At 44.8% G+C, this 19538-nt stretch overlaps 2 protein-coding genes across 2 annotated transcripts; one reads left to right on the top strand and one right to left on the bottom strand.

Moving 5' to 3' along the window:
• Positions 1-2: 2 nt before the first annotated feature.
• On the bottom strand, positions 3-323 carry LOC145719051 (small ribosomal subunit protein eS27-like). Its single transcript, XM_081810571.1, has one exon. The coding sequence runs from the start codon at positions 259-261 to the stop codon at positions 7-9; it is 255 nt and encodes an 84-aa protein (XP_081666697.1). The 5' UTR covers positions 262-323; the 3' UTR covers positions 3-6.
• Positions 324-1336: 1013 nt separating this feature from the next.
• Positions 1337-17658, top strand: LOC145719052 (uncharacterized). The gene is made up of 7 exons (XM_081810572.1): positions 1337-1382; positions 1810-2038; positions 4011-4163; positions 9181-9329; positions 12031-12171; positions 12551-12696; positions 16906-17658. Exons 2-7 carry the CDS (start codon positions 1859-1861, stop codon positions 17154-17156), a joined length of 1020 nt encoding a protein of 339 aa, XP_081666698.1. The 5' UTR covers positions 1337-1382; positions 1810-1858; the 3' UTR covers positions 17157-17658.
• The last annotated feature ends 1880 nt before the right edge of the window (positions 17659-19538 follow it).

Here is a 19538-nt window from a genome sequence, read left to right as displayed (position 1 = left end):
GGATCATTAGTGTTGCTTTCTTCTAAATGAACACCCCTCTGTGAGTCTGGCCTTTCCTCCTGTTGGCTGGCACAACACTGTTGAACAGCCTACACAAAGAACCACCGTCTGAGCATGGCTGAAAACCGTGGTAATCTTGTAGCAACCTGGACATTTTACATCCATAAAATAGGAATTTGGGCTCTGAACTAGCCGTTTCTTTTTATGTTTTTTCTTTTCCTCTTCCAAGGACGGGTGTAGTAAATCTCTAGCCAAAGGCATGTTGATCTTTCACAATCCCAACCAGTCCCGATCTCTAAGGCGACACCCCTAGCGAGCAGCTCGCGATCTAGTCCCACCATTTTTACAGACGAAGAAAACAGGGTTCAGGGAAATGAAGTTGATTACCCACAGTCAGTCTACTAATAATTGACAGACACAGGATTCAAACTGGTTCCTCTTGAGACAAGGTCTCTTAATAATTCCCATAAACCTTTGTGAACCCAGTTCAGAGACCCAAAAATTACCTTAAGTTATTGTAACCAAACCAATGTGGGTTTTTAGCTCCTTGATGAGTCACAGATACACCAGGTGGAGTTGTCCCACAAAGTAAACTTTATTTGCAGCAAATAAGGAAATCACAGGAAATAGCTTTCAAAGCCAGACGAGAGAGAGAGAGAGAGAGAGAGAGAGAGAGAGAGAGAGAGGGTTCCTTTTGTTTAGGGGTAGGATGAATATTTAGATAGGAAGGCCTTGTCATCGTATGTAGAGGTGGGCATAAGGTCATGCATGTACCTTGAGACATGCCTATACATACGTTGTATGTTATGTAAATGAGGCTCTTCCTTGGGAGGAGATTTTAGTATTATAATGAGGTAAAGGTCATTGCCAGTCATTCCAGAGGTCACTGCCCCCTCCATCTGAGCTAAAGTGAGTCCGGGAGGGAGTTTAGCTCAAACAGTCTCGGTGATCTGGAGGTGTTGTCCGGGCTGTAGCCAACCCCTGAGGGTGGTTTCAGGTTCCCTTCGCCTGAGTTAAGAGGTAAGCCGGAAAGAAGAGCTTAAAGAAAAATGTAAAACAAAGGTTAGTGAGTATAAGCATGTGGGCAATGAAGGTCAGGTCTTGGGATCTAGCTGGTGACATTATCACATGGAGAAACCTTTCAAGGCTGGATAATGGAAGGGACAAATCAGTACTGATTGGGTGGTTTCCTGTGGCCAGCAAAATAATAATAATCTCAATAGTACTAATAAAGTTGATTGAGCACTTTTACTGTGTGCCAGGCATTGTGCTAAGTGCTTTATAAATTTACCTTCCTTAATCCTGGTGATAACCATAATCCATTTTACAGATGGAGAAACGGAGGCTTGCAAAGTCTTCACAGAATACCTCAGGCCACCCAAGTGAGTCAAATGGTGGAGACAAGACTAAGATCCAGGTCTGTTCCCCTTTGAAGCTCACGTTCTTAACCACTGTGGATATGCTGCCTGGCAAGAATTATGTCTATAAAGAAAACTATGCCATTTTAAAATAATATGTCTTTGGTAATATTTAGTGCCCACCATTAATGTTAATTGTATTCCTTTATAATGGAGTTCCAAGGGTACTGCCCCATTTTAAAGAATCTGAAAGAACACGGATCCATGAATATAGAGACTGGAAATTGAACAGTTCTGCTCAACTGCCTCCATCTTGATTCCCTACTCCCATTTTAAGATAACATGAGGCTCTTTAAGGTTTTCAGAGAAGGGCGTGCAGCAGTATTTGCCAATTTTTAGTGGGGGAAGTGTGATCTGCTCCTTAAAAAAACATCTGTGTATTGGGTTTCAGGGCAAGGTACTATTTTCAGAATCCAGCTGGAATCTCACACAGTAAAACAATGTCAAGAGAAAAGGAAGGAAAACAAAAAACTAAAGGAACACCCCTGCCCATCGTTCCAATTCTTCAAAAGTTCCTGAAAACATACGAGAAGCACTGCGCCCAGACGCAGACATCTGTGTGTCCAGCCATCAAACAGGACTTGAAAACCAGCATCAAAAACGAACAGATTCTCAGGAAAGTGAGTGTGTGGCCTCCTTTGCTTATTCTTCTCTGAAGTGAACTGACTAGGCTTTAGCCCCGAGCAACACGGGTCCTCAGACAAGGTGCTCTCTGCGTTCTTGCCTGCCTGAAGCCCAAAGCCTGCCTCTGGCCCTTGGGGCTCTGCTCAGCACTTCTACCTCCCTGTTCCTACCTCCGAATCTCCCCCTCCCAGTCCTTCCAGCAAGCCTGCCTTTTCTCACCCCGCTTCACATCTGGAATAGCCAACCCGCCCCTCCCACTCTACCTCTGGAAAGCTCTGCTCAAAGCACCACTTTGGGCATCATTGCAGGACATCTGTGCCCAGCACGCCCGCCACCCCACGGGACCCCTCCACATGAATGTTTGCTTCCCTTGACAGCTCCTATGTCCGTGTCATCAGGCCAGGACCCCCCCTCCCCCGCACTCACCCACGCTTCCCCCTCACTTGGAGCGAGGTCAGTAAACACAATTCTGACTCCCAAAGTACAGGATTTCAGAAAAAAAAAAAAATCAGATGTCATATCTTTTCTGAGATTAAATCTAGGGATCGCTTGTAAGGTCAAAGAAGAGAGGCCAGCACTGAAACTAAATGGTCTACTCTTACAAAGGGGCACCTGCTAGTCCAGAAGGTGGGACCTTGCCCCCAAGGGCAGACTGTCCTGCTCTCCAGCTTTTCTATGGCCAGCCCAGAAAGACAGTTTGTGTTTTAATAACCAAACACCTACTGATTTTCTAAAATGCTGAGTGCTAAACAAGAGAATAAATTAATTAGAGATGGGTGCTTAAAAATAATCATTATTCTAAGGTGATTTTGACCCAAATCCATCCTACCCTTATTTTTCCTGAATGTTTTTTGGGGACGGGAGGATGATTACATTGTACCCCACGTAAAAAGAACCGCTGAAAGTCTTCCCTAACCATCTCTTTTGCCCAAACTTCCACTCCCCAGGCAGCTGCCTCTCTCCTCTTGCCCCTTTGGTCTTTCCCTAGCCACCTCTCCTAGTCTCCTGTCCCCTCTGCCCTCCTGGGTCTTTCTGTTTTGTTTTGTTTTTTTTTTTTAAAGATTTTATTTATTTATTTGACGGAGAAAGACACAGCGAGAGAAGGAACACAAGTAAGGGGAGTGAGAGAGGTAGAAGCAGGCTTCCCACTGAGCAGGGAGCCCGATGCGGGACTCGGTCCCAGGACCCTGGGATCATGACCTGAGCCGAAGGCAGACGCTTAATGACTGAGCCACCCAGGCGCCCCTCCTAGGTCTTTCTAATTCCTTCTCTTGTAGTTAGTTGCTTCTCTGGACTCCTCCATACATCTCCCTGCTCATAAGACTATACGGGCTGTTTATGTTGGGTGGGTTGCTTTGGTTGGGTCTCTGTTTTGATTTTGAGCATCGCTAAAATAAAAGTCTCATGAGACAATTATTTTTTACTGCATAGGATACACTCAGATAATTTTTCTTCTTTTCTATTTCATTAGAGAAAGAAAGAAAAAAGCTGGTTAAAACCTACTCAGTTGGGGGCGCCTGGGTGGCTCAGTCACTTAAGCAACTGCCTTCGGCTCGGGTCGTGATCTCAGGGTCCTGGGATCGAGCCCCGCATCGGGCTCCCTGCTCCGCGGGAAGCCTGCTTCTCACTCTCCCACTCCCCTGCTTGTGTTCCCTCTCTCTCTGTCAAATAAATAAATAAAATCTTTAAAAAAAACAACAAAAACAAAAAACCTACTCAATTGATTTCCTGACCCAATAATGAGTAGTAACCTGATGGAAAAATCTGTGCCCTCTAAGATTGCCTTTGCATATGGCAAGAACTTCATAAGTTTGTATTGAATTACCTCCCCAATGCACATGTGATCCAAAGTTAATTACCTTTTCAAATGTTCTAATGTTGTCTGATGACATTATTCTTTCTCTACGCATACAGATGCGTGGACATCTCTTTATGATTCCCACCTGTACTTTTTTTCTGACACTCCAGTTTATGCTTGTAAGACCTGAAGACTCTCCGACAAGCATCCTACCGATTTCCTTAGAACCTTTGCTCATGACAATTCGAGATGAGTGTTATATGCTGGGGAAAGAGATCTGTATCTGGAGCCTTCAACTGAGCAACCCAGAGACTGCCAGACTGGTGAGTCATGCATTTTAGATGTATTCCTTCAATTCAACTTAAAATTGAATATAAACATAATATGTATTCCAGCTGTAGTTCATTTGGTTGTTGACTGATATGCTCCAAGCTTTTCTTTTTTAAAAAAACAATGTATTTTTTAATGAAACATTTCAAAGTTATGTAAAAGTACAAAAAACAATAAAGGAATTATGGTATATTCATATAGTAGAAAACTCTATAGGTGGCTCAGTCAGTTAAGCATCTGACTCTCGATTTCAGCTCAGGTCATGATCTCAGGGTCATGGGATGGAGCCCCACATCGGGCTCCACGCTCAGTGTGGAGTCTGCTTGTCCCTCTCCCTCCCCCTGCTTGTGCTCTCTCTCTCTCTCTCTCAAATAAATAAATAAAATCTTTAAAAACAAACTATATAGCAATGAAAATGCATCAACTATAGCTACACAAAAATAAAATATGACTCATAAAAACATAATGTTGTACAAGCAAAGAGAGACACAAAAGATTACATACCGTATGTTGCATTTACAAAGTAAAAAACAGGTAAAACTATAATGTTTGATTATCATAAAATTACTTTTAGGGAAGAGGGAGGAGTACTGGGAGAGGGCATTAGTGCCCATTTTTCTAGTTTCTTGCTGTTTAAAAATCCCTTGTTTTATTTCATTGAATGTGTTAAACTTATTCTATAATCTGTATCTAATAGTTTCAATAAACTAAATTATTTTGGAGTCTGATATTACTGACTCTTGCTTCTACTGGCTCTTATTCATGGAGCATTTCTTTGTGTGTTTTTGGGATTTCTTTTGTACTGTAAACTTTTATTTCCTAGGAAATAGTTGAGGCAATTCCTTGAGATCTGATTTGAAGACAGCATTCTTTTTTTAAGATTTTATTTATTTGTCAGAGAGAGAGGGTGCATGAGAGAGAGCACAAGCAGGGGGGAGCGGCAGGCAGAGGGAGAAGCAGACTCCCTGCTGAGCAGGGAGCCAGATGTGGGGCTCAATCCCAGGACCCTGGGATCATGACCTGAGCTGAAGGCAGACGCTTAACTGACTAAGCCACCCAGGTGCCCTGGAGATAGCATTCTCCAGGGAAGATTTGCATTTGCTTCACCCTCACACTCAGGGTGCTACCATCTTAGGGCTATGTTAAATTAAATTCTTGATCTGAGGGCTCTTTGAACCATCCAGGTGGTATGAATTCAGGGTGCAATTACCTATATTAAGACTAGCTTGTGAGTTCACAGGGGATATATATTTTTTTCCTGTGTACTCAGTCTCAGTTTGAGATAGTCAGTTTTCCCTGGGGAAGGGAGAGTTGGGTTTATTTCTAGTTCATCCTTACTCTAAGGGCATAGTGCTATAGCTCATTCTGTTTTGAGCCACACCTGTATGCAGTATTTTCTCTTAGACTCCTCACCTCCAGTGATCTTGGGCTTTACTGTCCCCTGGACTGCAAGATCCATGAAAAACAAAACTCAACTCCCTGCTTTACCGGTGCTCTCAAAGGAAAAGCTGGCTTCAGTGCCCTGCGGACCGTTCTAGGTTCCCACTTTCCCACATGCATTGATCTTTGGGTATTCCTCACTGTCCTGCCGATCAACACATTTTAAAAAGATATTTTTTTTTTTAAAGATTTTATTTATTTATTTGAGAGAGAGAGAATGAGAGAGAGCAAATGAGAGGGGGGAGGGTCAGAGGGAGAAGCAGACTCCCTGCTGAGCAGGGAGCCCGATGCGGGACTCGATCCCGGGACTCCAGGATCATGACCTGAGCCAAAGGCAGTCTCTTAACCAACTGAGCCACCCAGGCACCCTTAAAAAGATATTTTTAAAACTCTTAAAAGAAAGCATAAAGGAAAAGCCTCATGATGTTGGATTTGGCAATGATTTCTTATATAAGACAGTAAGAACTCAGGCAACAAAAGAAAAACTAGATGGTTTGGACAACATCAAAATTTAAAACTTCTGTGCATCAAAAGACATACTTAATTAAGTGAAAAAGCAACCCATAAAATAGGGGACAATAATTGCAAATCATATATTTGATAAGGGGTTAATATCCAGGATACATAAAGAACTCCTACAATTCAACAACAACAAAAAACAAACAACCTAATTTAAAAATGGGCAAAGGACTTAAGTAAGCATTCTCCAAAGAAGGTATACAAATGAATAATAAGCACACAAAAGATGTTCAACATCAGTAATCTTTAGGGAAATGCAAATCAAAACTGCAATGAGATACTACCTCATGTCAACTAGTATGGCTACTACTATCAAAAAAAAGCAGAGGGCGCCTGGGTGGCTCAGTCGTTGGGCATCTGCCTTCGGCTCAGGTCATAATCCCAGGGTCCTGGGATCGAGCCCCGCATCGGGCTCCCCGCTCCACGCAGAGCCTGCTTCTCCCTCTCCCACTCCCCCTGCTTGTGTTCCCTCTTTCGCTGTGTCTCTCTCTGTCAAATAAATAAATAAAATCTTAAAAAAAAAAAGGCAGAAAATAATGTGTTGACAGGACATGGAGAAATTGGAAAACCTGTACACTATTGGTGGGAATGTAAATTGGTGTAGCCACCATGGAAAACAGGATGGAAGTTCCTTAAAAAAATTAAAAATAGAATTACCATATGATTCAGCAATTCCACTTCTGGGTATCTACCCAAAAGAATTGAAAGCCAGATCTCAAAGAGATATTTGTACACTCATCTTCATGGTAGCATTATTCACAACAGCCAAAGGTGGAAGCAATCCAAATGTCCATTAACAGATGAGTAGAAAACAAAATGTGGGATATACACACAATAGAATATTATTCAGCCTTTAACAGGAAGGAAGTTGTGACATATGCTACATGTATGAACCTTGAGGAACTTCTGCTAAGTAAGATAAGTCAATCACAAAAGGACAAATCCTCTATCATTGTATTATAGGAAGTACCTAGAGTAGTAAGACTCATAGAGAAAGAAAATAAAATGGCGGTTGCCAGACGTTGTGGGGGAGAGGAGAACGGGAGTTATTTTTTACTGGGTGCAGAGTTTGAGTTTTACAAGATGAAAAAGTTCTGGAGATGGATGGTGTTGAGGGTTGTACAACAGTGTGAATGTACTTAATGCCATTGAACTGTGCCCCTAAAAATGGTTAAGATGGCAAATTCTTTATGTGTATTTGACCACAATTCAAAATAAATTTTAAAAAGGTATCTTTAATGCATAACCAGAATTTTTAGTTGTTTTAATTTATTAAAAGTGTCAGTCAGGGTACCCAGTCCATTTGAGCAGGCCATAGAATGCTGTCCAGGCATGTTAAAAGCGATCCTTAATAGTTCTTTAAAATGTAGCCCTCTTGGTCACCTGGAGGCTGTTAAGGAATTCTGTGGTCGATGGCTGTGGTCTTGCCCACAGCAGTGTTAGTGCCCCAGGGAATGACACTGCAAACCACTGGTTGAGATTGTTAGGTCCTGGGTTGAGAGCCTGTTTCGCACAGACCAGCATTACCATAGGCAGTGACGTGCCACATTGCCTCCTCTGTCAGAAACGCAGCTTGCGAGCTCCAATCCAGCACTTTAACGAGGTGTTTTCTCATAAAAGAGACCTCAAATGCCAGCTCTGTAGTTAAGGCTGCAAGGGCTCTTATATTCTTAGCCAAGCTATAATTTGGAACCCTAACTCTGACCAACATGTCATTGCCTCAGGAAACCCTAAATCCTCCAAACCCCACCGAAGCCTCTTTAAGGTTTAAATTCTGAACTGAAGAAATCCTTAGGTTGTGGTGATTCTAATTGCTGAAAGGTGGCCTTTGTGATTTGTAGCTTTAAATACCTCCTTCTGTCAATTAGGTAGGGATTTAATTGTCACTGGGATCCTTTGTTACCGCAAGAAATGACCTTGCCATAGACCCCTCCATTCAGGAGACTGAGAGAACTTGACATGGTTCCAAATGTTCATGTATTGCCCCCAGTCCTGCGGCTTCACCATGAGAATCACCTCGTTGCTGAATTTGTATGGTCCAGTTCTTTTTTTTTTTTTTTAAGATTTTATTTGAGAGAGAGCGAGAGTGTGTGAGTAAGGGGAGGGACAGAGGGAGAAGGAGAGAAGCAGACTCCCTGCTGAGCACAGAGCCTGACATGGGGCTTGATCCCAGGACCCCAAGACCATAACCTGAGCCAAAATCAAGAGTCTGATACTTAACCAAGTGAACCACCCATGCGCCCTTGCCTGGCCTAGTTCTGAGCGGACCTCTATATGCTCTAAATCTTAATACCTGTAACAATGAATGTAAATTACTTAGGAGGTAATTTAACTATTATAATTTTTGCCTAGCTATACGAAAGTTGGCGTGATGATACTTCTCTATTGAAAAGAACACAGCCGGGCGCCTGGGTGGCTCAGATGGTTAAGCGTCTGCCTTCGGCTCAGGTCATGATCCCAGGGTCCTGGGATCGAGTCCCACATCGGGCTCCCGGCTCAGCGGGGAGCCTGCTTCTCCCTCTGACCCTCGCCCCTCTCATGCTGTTTCTCTCTCGCTCAGTCTCTAAAAAATAAATAAAATCTTTAAAAAAAAAAAAAAAGAAAAGAACACAACCCTAGGAGGATAAATTTGTGGGTTAGAATATCAACATCTGTGTTAGCCTGGGTGGGCTGCCATAACCAAGTGCCACACGTTACACGGTTTAAACAACAGAAATTTATTTCCTCACAGTTATGAAGGCTTGGAAGTCTGAGCTCAAGGTGTCAGCCAAGTTGGTGTCTTCTGGGCCAGCCCCTAATAACATCTAAAAAGAGATGCTCATCTCATCATAAAGCTTGGTGTTTCCCATTTAATTCTTCACAGTCGTCCTTTTAAAGGGCAATTATTTTATTTTTTCTTTTATTTTCATGCCACTTTCTCCTTGGGGGAATTAGAAAGTTGTCTTAAAGGCAAAACTGTTGAGGTAATGAACATAATGGGCTTTTAGGTTACATGAAAACACAGCGTATTTGTCTCCCTTGCGGGAGCACGGTTTCACCTCACGTTCTTAGGCTTCGCTTCTGGAGTTGAAGGGCCGTGCCGCCTGCCCATTTACCAGCCTGGAGCTCATTGACTGTAGGATGGATCTGTGGTCTCTCGGGAGACTCGGGAGGGCTCTGCCATGCAGCTGTCTGCGTTCTCTCGTCCTCGATTACTGCAGGTGAGGCTGGAATGCGGGGTTCCTTCAGGGCTCCTGCTGCTGTCTGCTGAGGGAGGCAAAGGCAGGGAGGGCGGTGGCCTGGTTCCTTGCGCCTCGTCAAGTCATCGCTGAAAGGGGACACTCCAAAACCTCCTTAGAGCTCATGTTCCCGAGTAAATGTCAGGGTTCTCAAAAAGAGGCTTTTTTCATTCATTTATCCATCCATCCTTCCCTTCCTCCCTCCCCTTCTTCTTCCTTCCTTCCTTCCTTTTTATTCATTTATTCTGTCAACAAATATTTGTCAATGGCCTGCTTGTGTAAGACACTGTGCTCTTTGCTAAGGAAGATACACATATATAAGGCAATGCCACTGAGCAAGGAAGTCCTTGATATAGTAGAGGAGAGGCGACATGCTCTAGGTTACATGTAACGCAAGGTAGAAAGCCTGAATGTCACAAAAAATGTCCATGTAAATTTTAGTGGTTTGGTTAAGGGGAACCATGATCCCCTATGGGACAGGCCATTATTCACCAGGAGCGGAGGTGGGAGGACAGGTGTGGTACTAGGGGAAAGAGCCAGTCTTTCAGAGGGCTGTGGCACCGGGCTGTCAGGGGAGGGTCAGGGGTAATAATAATGATGATAATATCAGCTAACTGTGTGCCAAGCACAGTGCATGGTTTATCTCATTTATTCTCCCAACAACAGAGAGATATGTACCATTTCCATCCTTTGATTCTATATAGATGAGGAAAGACTCAAGGGGATTAACTGGCTTGTTCAAGGCCATTCAGCTCTTAGGGATGGAGCCTAGATGTGAATCCAGCCATCAGAATCCGAGCCCACTTCTGATCTGTGATACTAGATTGCTGGGGGGTCTATAGTGTGATCCATAAATACTTTCAACCTGCTTGTGTGATGTGGGACAGGTCATGCAACCTCTCTGATCTATGAGATGATCTCTTCCACTTCTCAGGTCTTTGATTCTGAGACTCTTCCCCTGGAGCCTGGTGCTACCTTATACTCAGAAGGCCAGTGGGCTGTGAGGTGAAAGAGCTGATTCATGCCTGGGAAGTGGTACCACAGCAACACGAAGACCCCATTAAGGAGCGAGGGTTTTATTAGGGCCCTGGTGGTGACAGTGGACAAGTCTTTCAGCAAAAGCTGGGGAGAGGGACTGTCTCTGTGTTTCTGAGGTGCTTGGAGGAGCCTCAGTCAGGGTTTCCTAACACAGGGCACAGAAGCCCAGTGTCCTCAGGATACCCTGCAGTGACTGAGGATCAGCCTGGGAGTCTCCCAGCTTCCCACACTGCACTGGACAGAACCAGCCCCCCTGCTGAGACCCTTCTGGACTCCAACTCCTGCGCTGGACCCAGAGACCTGCACTGGCAGGAAGATAGAAGGAAGAAAAAAGGAATCCCCATTGTTAGGAAACAGCTTACTTTATTTTTTTTTTAAAAGATTTTATTTATTTATTTGACAGAGAGAGAGCACAAGCAGGGGGAGGGGTAGAGGCAGAGGGAGAAGCAGGCTCCCCACTGAGCAGGGAGCCTGACATGGGGCTCAATCCCAAGACCCTGAGATCATGACCTGAGCTGAAGGCAGACCCTTAACCGACTGAGCCACCCAGGTGCCCCCACAGCTTACTTTATTTTTAAAAGATTTTATTTATCTGTTTAGAGAGAGGGGGAGGGGCAGAGGGGGAGGGAGAGAGAGAATCTCCAGCAGACTCTGTGCTGAGCCAGGAGCCCACCACAGGGCTCCATCTCAGGACCCTGAGATCATGAGCTGAGCCAAAATCAAGAGTTGGATGCTTACCCGACGGGGCCACCCAGGTGCCCCAGGAAATAGCTTATGTTCATTGTCCGTTGAAATCCTGCTATTGCCAAGACACCTAGAGTTGTCAGGGTTGGGTGGTTGGGAGTCACCACTGAGACCTCAACACTGGTAAAATTGCAGGCTGCCAGCCTCTGGGGACTTCCCTCCGCTTTTCGCTGTGAGGCTGTGAGGTCCAGCAGGCAGGACGCCCTTCTTTCTCATACACAGCTGCATCCCCACACCCACCACAGTAGCCACCTTCGGTAAGCACTTGTTGGCTGAACTAGTAAATTTTAAGGAGTTCTTTCTGTTAATACGACGCACCTCATTTGAAAGTTCAGCCACTGACATTCCAAATTCCCTGAAGACATCCCTCTGCCTCACTGTTGCTCAGTTTCCTGTCCCCAGAGCTGTGTTGGCGTGATGTCTGCAACTTCTCTTTGCAAAGTCGAAGGACTAGGTGATACAAGGCGAGGAGCAGCTCAGGGACAGGAAGGAGGGCCAAGAGGCTGAACTTTCCTGAAACCTGCTCTGGACGTACTTTAAAGGCTCCTTACGCAGCCTCCTACCACTGGGATCTTCCCAGACCCTTTCATACTTGCCAGCTGGGCAATCTCTCCTGTCTTCAGGATCCAGAGCTTGCTCTCTATCTACTCCCTTGCATGGGTACTTCAAACCGTGCTCTGCTCCCTTTGCCCGGGAGGCAGATTCTGGGTCCCCCTTCCTCCACATGCAGGCTGCCCTCCTCAGTCACCCAGCTCACCCCCATAGCCCGCCCTGGCCGTGGAAGCTCATAGTCTGGATCGGTAAAAATCTGAGCTGTCCTAGGGAGTCCCTTAAAATGAACAATCCAACAGGTGACGTAGGTTTTAAAAGTCACTAATTTGTTCCCGTCGTTTCTTTTTAGATTTGGAAATGAAGAAATTGAGAGTATTTTCTCGGGCCTGGAGAACAACCAAAGGCTTCAAACCCTCAGTCTGCGCTACTGTGGTCTGGGACCACAGAGTGGGCCACGGCTGGGCACCATCATATACCAGAGCTCCATTTGGTGAGACGCATCCCCTGCTCGCCCCCTGCCTCTGGCTCTGTTCTGTCTTGAGTTATATAACCAGCTGAATTACAAAACCCATTAACCCATGATTTCTCCTGACTTTTCACTACTTTAGTTATTTTGTTTTCTTTTTCTTAATTATAAGAGAAAGATCCTTTAGTTACATTAGTTACCCACAAGGGTATCATGCTATATGTATGTTTTTGGCCTGATGTCATGGTCACTAGGTCTATTTTTTGCAATATGGTCTGTTATCTATTATGATTATTTATTAGTATATAACTAGGTCTATTATTTTATGAGGTGAAGACCTCAAATCCAAATTTGCGGAAGTGAAAATAACATCGAATGTACAATGTATTTCACCCCTCCCCAGCAAGCTGCACCTTGATGGCAATTACTTACAGTGTTCTGGAGCTCTGACGCTCCTCAGACCCATAGCCGAGTATGCAAAGATACAGGGGAGAGACCAGCCGGCCACATCCCCACCAGACCCCAGGAGTCCCCCGCAGCAGCTACAGGGTAAGTGCCGGGGACCTGTGCCCTACACTCTTTGGGGCTACCTATAAGAAAGAAATGGCTTTGCGTTTAAAAATGGCCTTCCCTGTGGCTAGTGGAAATTCTTCTTGCTGAGTATGAATGAGAGCAAAATATTGGACCCCCCACAATGTCTTTGTCCTGATCCTCAGAACTGGTGATTATATTACCTCACATGGCAAATGGAACTGTGCAGATATGATAAAATTAAGGGCCTTGAGATGGGGCTTTATCCTGGATTCTCTGGATGGGTCCAGTGTCATCACAGGATCTTTGCAAGAGGGGGCAGGAGGGTCAGAGCCAGAGAGATGGAGATGTGACCATGGAAGGAAAGGTTGGAGGGATGCGAGGAAGGGGCCAGCAGCCAAGGAATGTAGGTGGCCTCGAGGAGCTGGAAAGGGCAGGGCAAGGAATTCTTCCCCAGAGCCACTAAAAGACACATAGTCCACCAGTGCCTTGACTGTGAGACACATTTTGGACTTCGGACCTCCAGATCGGTAAGGTCATAGCCTTGTATCGTTTTTAGCGACTGAGTTTAAGGTCATTTGTTATAGCAGCAGTGGGGAACTAAGACAGCATGTTAATCAGAACTCTTCAGTTAAAAGTGAAAGCAACCCAAACAGAATTCAAGGTTAATAGGGGCTTATTGGTTCACATAACTGAGATGTCCACAGCTGTCTTCAGAGATAGCTGAATTCGGGGGCTCATGCGATGTCATCAGGAGACCCTGAGTTTGCTGCTCTTCACTCGACTTCCCTTCCGAGGGTGGGCCTTCTCTCCCAGTGCAGTCAGCCTTCCTCCAGGCAGGAAAGAGCAGTTGACACGTCTGTCAGCAGTCCCAGGGCTATATCATCGTGACTTCCAATCAGCCAGGAAGTGTGAGCCTCTGTCTCCCAGTGACTGTGGGTCAAATCCCCCGGGAAAGGCTCTCACTGGCCCTCCCTGGGTCACATACATACCTCTCGGACCAGTCCCTACAGCCCCGGATGTGCTAAACCGTAATTGGCCAGGACTGATCACACACCCCGCTGGGGGAGGAGTGGAGCATTCTGATGGGCAGCCAAACCAGAGCCCCATGATTTGCTGGGGAGCAAAGTGGCAGCCCCTCAAAGAAGTAAACCGATGAGAAGGACAGATATAGGACGGACAAGAACAACAGCTGCTTACTCCCTTATAAAAGGCTTACTTACCCATTTTTTTTTTTAAGATTTTATTTTTATTTATTTGACAGAGAGAGACACAGCAAGAGAGGAAACACAAGCAGGGGGAGTGGGAGAGGGAGAAGCAGGCTTCCCCTGGAGCAGGGAGCCCGATGTGGGGCTTGATCCCAGGACTCTGGGATCATGACCTGAGCCGAAGGCAGACGCCTAACTGACTGAGCCACCCAGGCGCCCCAAGGCTTATCCATTTTTTTAATAGATCCCTAATACACATGTTTATGGCACATTTTAAAGCTGACTACTTTTAATCACTGTTAGCAGAAACTATAGAAAGTGGCTAATAGCACAAACTTAGAATCAGGTCTTGGTTCAAATCCTACCCCAGCTGTGCATTAGTTTGGGCAAATTTTCAAATTGATCTAACTTTAGCTTCTTGAGCTACAAAATAAACATAGCTACCTCATAGTGTTTAGTGAGAAGGAAGTGGTGTAATGTGATGCAGTTAGCATGATGCCTGGCACATAGTAAGTACTTGAGGGACATTAATTATCATCATTACCATCGTCATTATTATTATAACAACAACCCTTTCCCAGGAGCGTAAACTTGAGGCATGTTGGTGAACACAGTCACTCTACTTGCTGGAAAAAATGAAGATAAAGAGCTCAAGGCTAATGTGCAACATGGGGACCACTGTTAAATATACTGTATTGTATATTTGGAAGTTGCAGAAGGGCGCCTGGCTGGCTCAGTTGCATGTGACTCTTAATCTCAGGGGTTGTAAGTTCGAGCCCCATGTTGGGTGGAGAGATTACTTAAAAAATAAAATCTTCAAAAGAACAAGTTGCTGAAAGAGTAGATCTTAAAAGTTCTCATCACAAGAAACAAAATTTGTGACCATGTGTTGTGATGGACGTTAACTAACTTACAGTGGTGAACATTTTGCAATATATACAAATATCAAGTCATTATGTTGTATGCCTGAAACTAATATAATGTTACATGTTAATTTTATCTCAATCAAAAAAGGATTCACTGACTTGCGCTATTAAAAAAGAAAGAGCTGAAGTCAAGGCTACTTTGTGGAAGTGAGTGCAAAGAACTTGTAACTATGAGAGATTCGTAAATAACAAGAGTTATCCTCCATTAGGAACTTTCCTGGTATCAGAATTCTATAGGTTATTTGTTGAATTTGATTATTTCAATCAACCCAATAAATATACAAAAGGAAGCTGGAAAACAATGTTTGCTATCCAAATACGACTTTCCCTCTGCTATTTCTATCACCAATCTTGTAAAAAGCCACAGTCCTATTTATGAAGTCCTATATTGTAATTTCAGGACCGAAATAACCAAGTGAATCTCTGATTTTTAAGAAAAATAATTGGAGGGGTGCCTGGGTGGCTCAGTTGATTAAGCACCTGACTTTGGCTCAGGTCATGATCTCAGGGGCCTGGGATCGAGCCCCCACCCCCCACCGCCTTCAGCAGGGAGTCTGCTTGTCCCTCTGCCCCTCCCCCCACGTGTGTGTGTGTGTGTGCGCACGCACACACGCTCTCTCCCACTCTCTCAAATAAATAAATCTTAAAAAAAAAAAAGAATTGGCAATATAAAAGCAGTGTCTCAAGGGATTGGTATGTGGCAGGCAAGACCAGGTGTGAGGTGTGGGATTGGAAAGAAAAAGAAGTGACAAGGACATGGGGAGGAAACGTGGAGGTCTCCTATTCTGTTTGTTCTAAGTGCGTTCTGCCCAAAGGAGCATGAAAGCTTGATTTTAAGGGTTCTGGATTTGATTTCCCAGAGAGCCAAACAAGCGAGGGTCAGCGCCGACCTCAGCGCGCGCCTGCCCTGTCATTCTTCACAGCCCCCCGGGACAGGGTGGAAAAGCTGCCCCAGCTGCCCTGGGCCCTGTGGTCAGTGGTCAGCACACACAACCTCTTAGAAGTTCCTCTCCTTATTCATTCACTTGAACCTTGATTTTTAGGCAGGTCAGCTGGTACATTGTAGCTCTTCTGCATTCTTTTGGGTACCTGTATTAGTCTGCGCTGGCTGCCGTAACAAAATAACATAGGCTGGGTGGCTTAAACAGATTTATTTTTGCCAGTTCAGGAAGCTAGAAGTCCCAGATCAGACAGAGTGCTAGCGGATTCTGTTCCTGGTGAGAGCTCTCTTTCTGGCCTGAAGAGGGCGCCCTCCTGCTGTGTCTTCACGTGGCCTTTCCTAGGTGTGTGTAAGCCTAGGGAGACACAGATCCCTCTAATAAGAACACTAATCCTCTCTGATCAGGGTCCCACCCCTATGACCTCCTGTAACCTTAGTTACTTCCTTAGGGGCCCCATCTCTAAATACGGCCACACTGGGGACTCAACATATGAATATTTGGGGAATACAAACATGTAGTCCATACTGGTAACATACATACCTGCACAGAGTAAGAGTACCTTCTATCTCAAAACTGGATTGATACACCTCTGCTCAGGCACAGGGCAGGGAAGCCTATTGGGAGGCTGTTGTCATCTAGTGAGAGATGACAGTGGGAGGTGAGAGGGGGTCTACCCAAGTGAGACTGGGGCAGTGGCAGAGGAGGTCAGGTTCCACATCTGTCCCAGTTCCTGATGCTTGGGATGTGGGGTGCAAGAGAAAGGAAAGGAAGGGTCTAGAATGACTCTAGAATGATAACATACTAATATATATTTTAAAATTTGCCAAAAATGTGTTCCTCTCTGCTGCATTCTTACAAATCTCAGAGATTTGGAACCACTTTTATAGAGGGCAGCTGTGGAATGTAGAGCATTTACATGGGGCCTACTTGGTTGCATGTGATCCTTAAGCCTTTGAAGAGAGAGCAACATGAAAAAGACAGGACTGAACTGAAGCGAATGGGATTAGACAATGGGTCGGATAATCCTCTCATGAGAAACGTCTCTGCCCAAAGTGTACATAAAACGAAGGAAATAATAGCAAAGTGTGTAAAAACCCATTCATACAACTTTGAACAGGCTTTTTTTTTCTTATCTTTTTCTTTTCCACACAGCCAAACAGAGGGGAAGTTCAACTTTGAACCAGATTACAAAGTCACCTGGAGCTCTAACAGGGAAAACTACTTCAGGGAAGGAGAGGAGGAAAAAAGGTATTTGGTTGTTGCTTCAGCTATCCCTTCATCTTCCTTTATCTGTAAATCACTTCCTCCTTTCATGGGCTGTGTGTTCCCGCTACTACAGTAATTACCCCAAACAGAAAAACTATGGAGAGAAAGAAGAGCCGGTGTCTTATGGTTTCCTATAAACCAAACACAGAACAGCTTAGCCATATCCACCAGAGGAATTTGTCTTTGGCACATTCAGCGAGCCAAAATCGATTATGGGGTGTAAGCTGGTTTGGGAATATCTCTGCAGTAAACAGCCAGGAGGACCTGATAAATTCCACTTGGAGACTTCTCTCCTACCCTCACTGCTTAGACTCAGAAACAGAGTCCTTTAGAGGCAATTTTAAGAAATCACCAACACCAAAACCTCTGAGCAGGATTAAATGAAATGAGAAGCTATCCAAGTCTATTTTTAAAAAAAAATATTTAAGTAATCTATACACCCAACGTGAGGGCTCGAACTCAGGACCCTGAGATCCAGAGTTGCACGCTCCTCTGAGCCAGCCGGATGCCCCGAGAAGCTATCCAAGTCTTAAAGGCTTAGAGCCAAGTGTTAGGGAAGCCAGGTTCTCCACCCAGCACTTGCCCCCGAGCCCGTTGCCTCAGCATCCTATTCTGCAAATTGAGGAATTTGCACTCACAGCTTCCTAAATCCCACTCCAGCTTTAACATGTTGAGGTTAGGGCGCCTGGGTGGCTCAGTCGTTAAGCGTCTGCCTTCGGCTCAGGTCATGATCCCAGGGTCCTGGGATCGAGCCCCACATCGGGCTCCCTGCTCAGCAGGAAGCCTGCTTCTCCCTCTCCCACTCCCCCTGCTTGTGTTCCTGCTCTCACTATGTCTCTGTCAAATAAATAAATAAAATCTTTAAAAAAAAAAACATGTTGAGGTTATAAAGACACAGCACAAGATGATCACTAGATGTGGCATGAACACGGCCTTTGGAGAACTCTTTCTGGAGGCTAACCTAAATTTGTGTTGTTTTGTTTTAGTCCATTTTATTTATTTGTCTCTGTACAACTTGTGTGTGAAAGGTGACAGGCCCTTGTGATGTAGCTCTTTACCCTTTGCCTTTTTCTTCCTCAATTTCAATCTGTTTTTGTGTGGTGTGGTCTTTTTCCTGCCCTTGAATTATCCTTGTATCTCTTCTGTGAAATCTCTCTGAATTAGATAAATACAGATTCCTATGATCTAAAAAGCCAACTGAAAATGTAAAGGGAGACAGTTTATCAGACCTGTCTCTGTCGTCTGGTATAAATAGAGTCTTACCACTGGACAGTGTTGGTAGATTTTGGAAAATCTACTAAAAGAAAAAAGAAAAAAAAAAAAAAACTATCCTAGGTTATTTGTTTTAGACAGTTACCGTTTGGGGATATTTTCAACCAAAAATCCCTTCAGAGAAGTTGGTTGAGGTTCCTGTGGGGAGGAGGATGATCAGTGTCTCCAAGGCAGGTGGCTGTCCAGAGGACAGTCCTTACAATGGGCCAGATGACATCTGAGGGCAGAGGACTGCTGGGTCACTAATACTAACTCTGCATCTAGACCTAGTAGCAAGTGGTAAGTAGGACAAAGACTGAATGTGTGCATCGTTCTGTGCGGGTAACTTGGCATTGCAGGAAGACCAAAAGGCCAAGATCTGTCTGGAACTTCAAGGCTTCTCAAGGCTGGAGAGAAGCTCTGGACACTATTTGTTGAGTCTCCCTGATTTCAAAATTTTTTTAAAATTAATTAATGGCAAAGAAGATTAAAGAAATTGCATGATACTTTGTCTTTATGTTTAACAAGCTAACACTTATAACACATACAAAAACACAGAATGCATGCACAGCTTCAGTAGGCAATGACAGCAGAGTCTGAATGTAGCCGTGAATGACTCCACCTGTGTGCCACCCCCCCACCCCCCACCCCCCACCCCCCACCCCCGTGTAGGCCCTGGAGATGCTAAACCCCCATAGAAGGTAGCTAGTTTGAGGGAAAAGTCAAAGAGAGAACAGTACAACTGTTCATCCTTCAGCTTTTAAATAATAGCCACGTTGAGGCCTAGGTCCCAATAATAAACCTTTCAGCTGTTAAAACCCAGCACAAAAGGGACGCCTGGGTGGCTCAGTCGTTAAGCGTCTGCCGTCAGCTCAGGTCATGATCCCAGGGTCCTGGGATGGAGCCCCGCATCGGGCTCCCTGCTCAGCGGGAAGCCGGCTTCTCCCTCTCCCACTCCCGCTGCTTGTGTTCCCTCTCTCGCTGTGTCTCTCTCTGTCAAATAAATAAATAAAATCTTAAAAAAAAACAAACAAACCCAGCACAAAAGCTATCAGACTTGCCTCTTTTGACCTTAAACAACAGAAATACGTTGTGTCACAGTCCTGGATCCTGGAAGTCAAGATCAAGATGTTGGCAGGGTTGGTTCCTTCTGGGGGTTCTGAGGGACAATCTGTTCCTTGCCTCTCTCCTAGCTTTTGGTGGTTTGCTGGCAATCTGGTGTTTCCTGGCTTAGAGATGCATCACCCGGACCTTTGGCTTCATGTTCC

Source organism: Leptonychotes weddellii, unplaced genomic scaffold (assembly GCF_054177405.1).
Source record: "Leptonychotes weddellii isolate Sample4059 unplaced genomic scaffold, ASM5417740v2 HiC_scaffold_292, whole genome shotgun sequence".
Classification (NCBI taxonomy): Eukaryota; Metazoa; Chordata; class Mammalia; order Carnivora; family Phocidae; genus Leptonychotes; species Leptonychotes weddellii.
This window is presented reverse-complemented; position numbering and strand designations above follow the sequence as displayed.